This window comes from Schistosoma mansoni, chromosome W, assembly GCF_000237925.1.
Source record: "Schistosoma mansoni strain Puerto Rico chromosome W, complete genome".
In the NCBI taxonomy this organism is placed as follows: domain Eukaryota; kingdom Metazoa; phylum Platyhelminthes; class Trematoda; order Strigeidida; family Schistosomatidae; genus Schistosoma; species Schistosoma mansoni.
Window position 1 is genome coordinate 22,967,300 of NC_031502.1, and position 9,039 is coordinate 22,976,338.

Genomic DNA, 9,039 nt, shown 5'->3' on the forward strand with positions numbered 1-9,039 from the left:
ATATATATATATATATATATATATATATACTATGATTTGAGAAGCAACTAAAGTTGAAATGAATTTTTAGAATAAGACAATAAATTATACGTTATGTATGTAATCATTGGACAGTAATAAGTGCTATGTAGTCCCTAGTCTTTAGTGTTCAATTAGTTCTATCAATCAGTCTACACTGATATTAATAAAATAGAAGCTTATTTGTCGCTTAAATGAGAATATACTTGTTTTTGATCCTTGTGTGCGCGTGTGTGTATTGAATTCTTAGCGAGTTGAGTTGTTTCATTTCTAAACTTTTGTTATCTGTACTAGATGACTTTCATTTAATATATGTGCTAATTTTTTTTTGTTTTGTTTAGAACCATGATAAAAATTTCTCAATTTATACCATATAGTTTAGAGGATGTAACAGTATCAGATTAATTAGTCGTAATTTGCGTAGGATCTGATACAGATGTGTGAGAATGGTTTGTTGGTAAACTTTAGGAACCCTTAAGAAGCCCAGAAAGACCAGAAGACATTCCATCCAATCACTGCTAGGGGAATGTCGACGTGTAGCTTCTCTATTGGATAGATAAGAATGACCCCCCATGTGCCTATTGGTTGTACGAAATGATTTTTTACTTTCAACCAAAAACTATAAATACATGAGATTTCTGTACTATATTTTGGCACTATTTTGGGGAATAAAGTTCCTACTTACTAGTCTTCTCTCTTACGACGTTGCAGGTTCTATCGTTCAAGTAGTCTAGTAGACGCGGCATAGTAAGAATCAAAGCTCTAGATATAACAAGATGTGCATCAGTCTCAAGTTGTTACGTTATAACAACAATTAATGTGAACAGTAAATTAATCGGAATAGTAATCATAATGATATTAATAATAATAACAAGAACTAATTATGCCTTGTCCCTCCAACTATTGATTTTAGTTGTTATGACTTCAATTTCGACATACCCACTTAGTAGATTCATTAACTTATTGAATACTCTATTGATAAATCCGTTTATGATAAACAGCATTAATATAGCGATTAAGTATGCTGACATTAAATGGTTTATACAGTTTCTTTCTGCTTACAACCTGGCTAATGAAAACATGAGAAAAGCCATCCGATTTAATCTTTACTATTGTATTAGTTTGTGATTCAAAAAGTCATATAATAATATACATCAAGTAGAAAACACCGCAACACATTATAAATGAAGTCATTTATGTCAAAAAAAACTAAGTAATAGTGTGGTGCATGCTACTTATCCTGACTGATATAAGTAGTTTCTAGCTGCTATCTGAAGTGGAATGCCTGCCAGCAGAAGATGGAATTGAAGAGAGAAGGAAAAAAAAGAGCAATTATAATAAAAATAGAATCGGTAGAATCATGCAGTACGTACAAGACAACTGAAGGAAGATGTGCAAATAATGTATTTAATATAAGATCTTCATATTTTACGAAAGCACTGTAATTTTCCATTTAACAATAAATTGGTTTTTCTCACCTAAGTTCACGTTCACTACAATAGGTACACAATTAATTAACTGAAGGCTTGCATTTTGGTTGGCATACATATACATGGAGTAATCCACTTTAGAGTAATAGTTCTCAACAATCCCCATTTTTCATATTTTTTTACATCTGTATCTAGTAGTGGAACCCAGGATGCGAGTTTCGTTTTATTTAAATTCGTCAACTGAGCGTATCTGCATCTTGGATTAAATGTTCACTCCGGGAGTCGAATCCGGTATCGTTCGCTTCAAATGCGATCAGCTTTTCCGATGAAGTAAAATGTAATTCATTCTTGTATTGGTTATTTGAATCTTCCCATTGACTGGTCAATTACAGTGCTTAATATCAATGGGAAGATTCAAAAAGCCAATAGGAATGAATTACAACAATTATCGTGTGAAAGAAGCCCCAGATTTTGTGCTTATTGTTATTATTCAATGCAATACAGTATATAACCACTTTTTTAAAGTTACCTTATCTCTTGTTTGTTATTATTTTTTTAACCCTTTAAGTCAGGAAACATAACAACGACAACACCACAGATAGCAACCACTTTTGATATAAATCGTACACAGAATAAATCTTCAACAAATAATCATTCTGAATCATCAGATATTTCTCATACTGCCCACCCATCAATCACTACCTCTTCATCATCACCAACACTATTATCCACAGTGGATATCTTAGTTGATGTCATGTTCATTATTGATATTTTAATTAATTTTCGTACAACTTATGTGAATAAAAATGATGAAGTTGTTTCACATCCAAAACGTATAGCTGCTCATTATATTAAAGGTTGGTTTATTATTGATCTGGTAGCGGCGATCCCATTCGACTTGCTATTTTTTCGTACAGCTGGAGATCAAGTAAGTCAGCGGAAAAAAAATCAATAAATTATTCGTGTGTGCGCGTCTTTTTGCATTACTATTAATTATGATCATATTTAATACGTTTGTACTAATTCGTTCTAGTCTTTAATGCTGCTACTAACTGAATCTTAACATTGATCATGACTTCTCTGTTGATCATGTTCAGCTGTATAATTTACATATTTGTTCTTTTTTTCAACTTGTGTGTTGTGGCAGCTCAATTGACTTGGCAAAAATTACTAGAATAAGCGAACTAATTACGATTTGCTTAAGGGATAAATTTCATAAATCTCAAACAGATGAATTTCTAAAGATATATTAACACCAGAAGGGGTTTTGTGGAGATTTCAGTATTTTCATAGTTGAAATCATGAGTCAATTGAAGCTAGACCACCATGGAAATCCTGGAAGCACTGGACGGCCGTTTCGTCCTATTATGGGACTCCTCGGCAGTGCGCATCCACGATCCCGCACTCGCGAGATTCGAACCCAGGACCTACCAGTCTCGCGCCCGAGCACTTCACCGATAGACCACTGAGCCAACCGGCATCCAACGGTGCTAATGTCTAACTTCAACTGATCCACGAAGTTTGAGCAACCGTTCACCAATTGTCTCCACAAAACCCCTTCTGATTATAATCATATGCTCACTAGTGACTGACTTCAAGATACATATCCTGGAGTTCTAGTGGGAAGCAGTGATCAGTGGAGTTCAACCACGTCTGTTGTGAGATAACAACTCACTGAAGACAATTTCAGTTTTAGCCGAATCGGCTCAGTGCTAATATCTCAAACTATGAGGCTAAGTGATATGGATCCGAATCTAAAGAAGAGCATTAGTCTCTTGATGGTTCCAGGTAAGCCTAGCTGTTGATTGGCCATTAATAAAAAACCTAGATTCAGAGTTTCTTGTCGATTACCTCTAACTAACTATCACTAACCGAATAGGTGTATAATTATGTATATTAATAAATTAATATCATTGTTTTGTTAAAAATTGTGTGATTATGAATTACTTTTCTGTAAATTAATAAATGAAATTATAAAATATTATAACCTAATCAGAAGATAATTTGAACCGGATATCACACAGACTGAAACTTGTCTAGTAATTGTTATAGTTTAGAACTCGAATGTTCGGCGCTTTAATCGGGTTGGTGGACACGGAGCGTCCACCTAGGGGAGTTGGAAAACCCTCATTCCAAACCAATGGTGCACATGGGCTCCAGTATCCTGAGGGAACAAATGGCGTATGAATCAATCGTTGGTCATCAACTACCATGAGACTTCATCTTCTTACGATGCTCCACTGCCTTGTGAATCAGATCTTTAGGTCAAAGACTTCGTGTGTGGCCCCCTAAGAAAACCACCTGCTTCAGTTTAGGCACTTGGGCAGTATCGTAGCCCTCACACAAATCAAATGAGATTTGTGTGGTGCATATATATCTGGTGCCCCTTTGTACCAATATTTATGTGTTTAAATAAAACAAATGATAACTGGATGAATTTTGAATTGTTAAAATGAATGAGTAAAATAACAATCGATAGCAAATTTTTAATGATACAGTGTGACTGAGTGACAATTGCTTACGAGATCGGATTATTTAAGTAACCCCATAATAAACTAATATTAGATGATATGACAGTTGCCTGGAAAAGAGGTTTTATCATGTTCTGAAATAATATGCTCTTTCAAAATATTAACACACAATCATTATGATCAGATGTTACTTTCTAAGGAATTAAAGCTTTGTCTCTCGCGTTGTCAAGGCTGTGGAATAATGGTTACAGGGAATAATTTATAAATGTAAATCTAACAACTATTGGAAACAATCAATAGTAATTTCAAATAGGAGTTAATGTAGAAAATCGATACTTCTTTGTTAAATAATTAAAATGCTCAGGTTGAACGTTTAATTTCATACAATTCGCCCCCAAATGCCCTGGTACGACCGAGGGTGAGGAGAGTCAGCTCTCCCTCTCTGTCAGTAAATTACCATTCATTACCTTCACGCGGAACGAGCGTTGTTTACGAAATTAGGAGGACGAAAAGTGAGTGTACTGTAGTGTCGGATACAATGTTAAGACCTTATAACTAATTCTAGCTCCTGGACAGGCTAATCTATTCATTCTTCTTGAGTCACGTTTTGACCTAGTTAATTATTCACTTATCAACCTGTTTTATATGGGCGTATGTGTGTGTACATCTTATCCTACTTATCACATGTCTGTAGTTTATATTTGTGTGACTATAAATATTGATTAACGCTCGATTAAATCGAGTTGGCTCAATTGCTTTCTCCAATCTGCTTCGTTCCTTCCTCTTTGTTTCGTCTCTCTGATTGCCTGTTCAAACAACTGTGCATGAAATATATATATATATATATATATATATATATATATATATATATATATATTCAAAATGCATTATCGTATTTGGCTTATTTAATTCCGTTATGTTCACTAACGCGGATTAAGTTGATAATGATATATGAGAATAACCAGGATGTATATTTCGACAGCAATCATTCATATGATCTACTTGGAGTCAGATCCCTGGTCACTAAAATACTACTGAGCTATTTGCACCTTTATTAAACTTCTGTATTAGGAATTCTTGCCGAATCCCTCGAACCATCTTAGTTACTTACCACTCTCGGAGGAGCATTGACCGCTCACCAAGATTCTCCATCGAATTCTGTACTGGAAAATCCTTTCCAGTTGTTTTCAGTCGCTATTGATCCCTTTCATATCTGCTTTCAGTTCCCGACTCAATGTGTTCCTTGGTCTTCCTGTTTTCCTTTTCCCTTTAAAATTCCATGTTAGCGCTTGTCTCGTGATACGGTTTGATGATTTCCTCAATATATGTCCTATGCACTTCCAGCGTCTTTTCCTAAATTCCTCTTCAACTGGAAGTCTGTTTGTTCTTTCCCACAGTGATTTGTTTCTGGTTTTATTCGGCCAAAGGACATTGAATATTCTCTTGTAGCTTTTCCAGGGTCATTCCCTGTTCCAAGCCCACCCATAGGAGGGGGGTTGGGAATGGGGTCAGCAACCTCATCCCATAGAAAACAACCTTGCTGAAAAAGCGCTAACTAGAATAAACAAATTAAACCATTCAGACTCTGCCCTGAGAGTTGAAAGATGAATTATGACGCCTTATGATGAAAACCGAGATTCTTTGGAAGTCACGAGACCCCTTCTAACATCCAGAGCAACAATTTATACAGGTACATGGAATGTTCGGACAATATAGGAGACTGGAAGGACTAATCCAACCATCTAGCAAACTATATTCTCAACGTTTAGTCTATTTTATCGTCATTACTTATTACTATTTCAATTAACTTACCATTTGTCTTGAGTCGACACTTGTCTCAAGAGATGTTACATTAATCAGGGACTGGTGTGAATTATGATAGTCCAGCATATCTCTTGTTTTTATCAACTTCACCAAATATCTGAACAAATTTTTGTTACAATATTTATATTATATATTATGTATTCTTTCCTACTTCAAATAACATTTCGGATAATTCCAGTTAGTAGGTTGTCCAGATTTTTTGTTTCAGTTAGCATTCACTCTAGTTAACATTGTAAGCATACATGTATACCATATATATATTCCGGTTTTATCATTACTTCACAAGTTTCGGTCCAATTAAACCTCACTGAAAATACCTCAATTCTTGGAATGCTTGTTACATTTTCTTAATAATCGTTAGTGAAGAATAGACGGACAATGGTTAGCATTGGTATCCAGAAAGCGCGCTTTTTCCTATTTTAGACTCACCAACTAATGATTTACCTGTACCCTGGAGTTGATGTTCACTCCTTAACTGGAACCCAATGCCGTTCTCTTAAAACGCCATCTCATCATCTACTTAGCTACTAAATCCAGATAACCATGCACTTGCGTAGCGGGTACAAATTTTAATTCAAAATGAAATGGTTTGAATTATCCAATCATCGACATTTTTGACTATCTCCACTCAGTAGCTAAACAGATAACGCGTTGAGTTTTAAATCGAACGTTACTAGATTCGAGTCCGTGAGTAACACATCGACTCTGGGATGCATACTTATTTAGTTGTTGAGTTCGCAATAGGATGAAACAGGAAATCAAAACAATCCTCTCTGTATACACATATACCGATGGAGACAGATCATTTCCAATCCTGAATATCAACAACGAGAGATTCTTTACTAGCTGTACTATCTATGATAGTTTTAAATTAAAATTTTTCTTTTGTCATTTGAACCTGACTAAATATTCATCCCTATCAGTTTTCTAATATCTAATGATTAAATATTCTTTTGTCTTTTCATATTTCATAGTGATTACACTAATATTACTATTTTTATTATTATTACTATCATTAGTAGTAGTAGTATAGTGTGCACTACGTGTGCGGACGGATAGTTGTATGTTGCAGCTATAGGAATAGCAACAGGATCGGATCCGTTAAATGTGATTATATTTCATAGATGATTGTTAGAAGAAATTGATATTTTAAGCTAGTGACACTAATCACTTATTAAGTTCTTACTCGCTATATCAACAGTAAAGAAATCTTAGTACAAAATATACATTATTACAACAAAAATCATGTTCACATGGATTTGACTTGTCAATATTCCCTTATAGGTCTTTTCAATCGTTTCTATTCACGTGATATCTCTCTTCATTGGTCAATATATTTGATGCATACATTTTAAAGTAGTCTTGTCTTGTTTCTTTAAACGACAACAAAGAAGGAGAAATACATCATGGTGGTACTCTTAAGATTCTTAGTAATTAAATTCACGACAGGTTGTAAACATTTTATGAATGTTTGTAAATAGATGTAGTAAACTGACTCAATTAGCCAGCCAACACAAATTTAAAATAATTGGTTCCTGTCAACACTTTTTTTAGCTAAACAAGAGAAATGACATTTGTAGAATACGATGGATTTACCAGGTATTTTCTCGCCTGCTCTTCAATTCCAAATATACAACCCTAATAAGTTAGATTATTTCCAATTACTAATATAATTCCATTAAAATCATGAACCCATTTGAGCTAGAAAACCACTGAAAACATGGAAGCATTAAACAGCTGTTTCATTCTAGCAAAAGATTCCTCAGCAATGCGCACATCGGAATCGAACCCAAGGACTTCGATCTCACATGCGAACGCCTGACCTTTCATGGTATTCAACGGTGCTGCTCTCTAACTCAACTATTAATATAATGTTGAACATTATCTAACAATAAACTCTATAAAATGTAAATTTAGCTAACAGTAAAGTTTGAACTGGATTTTTTTTCTCAAAATTAATTTTCATGGTTGAAATCATGAGCCAATTGAAGCTAGACCACCATGGAGAACCTGGAAGCACTGAGCTGCCGTTTCGTCTTATTTTGGAACCCCTCAGCAGTGCGCATCCACGATCCCGCACCCGCGAGATTCGAACCCAGTTATTTATTTAAAACGATAGTTTTAGAATATTCAAGACGATAACATTACTACATTGTACGACAACAAAAGATCTAAGATGTTCGGATATAAGTTAGACTCACTAAAAATTATGATAACAGTTAAGGGATCAGAAATATCTAAATCACTTTTGATACTAAAGTAGTTAAATATAATAAACATTAACTTGTTTTAAAATACAATGAGTCTTTTAAATTGTCATGGTTTCCGAAAATTTCTGCCAATAATAATTACACATTTAAGAGGGAAAAATGTGACCTAAAACTTTAAACAAACTACTAGTATAATTTCATTTAGTATTGTTTGTTTAAATCTTCCCATCGATGTGTTAGGACTGCAGCTGGTCAGTCTCTAATTGGCATGTGTACATACTGTGCGTATTGCCTCGATATAGCCTTAATTCACAAACATTGTAAGCAAAGATGGACGGTGGCTAGTAGTGGAATCCAGTTTTGACGCGCGTTGTGTAAATATCTTGTATGGATGGTAGCACAGAGATTCTTTTCGAGTAAATCTGGTCTCTCCTCGCTAATTACAAAACCGATTATGAAGACCCCCACATCTCAAGACAAGCATGAAATATGGTGGACAACTTCAACACATCTGAATAGTTTTTCACCACAGGTGACCTTAACCTACTATCTCACACGGCAACAAATGCAAACGAGCGCAGCTTGTGAATTAACGGCTTCTGCCTCAATGAACCTCAACGTTCACAAGAGGAAGTTGGGGTCCTGAAATACAACCCAGTAATCACCGACCACATCATACATGTTGGGGAAGTTTCGGGAGCCATGGAAGCCTTTACACACCCGTTTGGCATCACCGATAAACAAGAAGGACCTGATGAAGATTCGAAAGCACAAATTGGAAAAGTAAACATGAAGAATGTCGGGGACTCGAAGGAAGAAACACTCGAGATCAGAGTCGCAGTCGTCAATACAAACGTTGAAACTGTTCGATTGTATGGAGCAGAAACTTCTGTGTCTATCACAGTTATCATCAAAATATCCAGGTATTTATGAACGACTATCTACTCAAGTTACTCCAAATCTATTCAGCAGAGAAGATCCAAATCAACTAGTGTAAAAGAACAGTTCATCTACCAATGGACGAGGTCAGGAAGAGACATTGTATGTGGATAGGTCACACTTTGCCCAGATCATTAACATATCACA

The 9,039-nt window shown here is 35.1% G+C and overlaps 1 protein-coding gene across 1 annotated transcript in view; it reads left to right on the forward strand.

Moving 5' to 3' along the window:
• The window catches only part of Smp_152350 (putative voltage-gated potassium channel), a gene marked incomplete at both ends in the record, with an annotated part of 47,584 nt that overhangs the window by 19,009 nt on the left and 19,536 nt on the right, over positions 1-9,039 (forward strand). Inside the window, one exon of the mRNA XM_018789010.1 lies at positions 2,183-2,376. Within this exon, the coding sequence (XP_018654495.1) occupies positions 2,183-2,376 (194 nt within the window). The remainder of the gene's footprint in view (positions 1-2,182; positions 2,377-9,039) is intronic.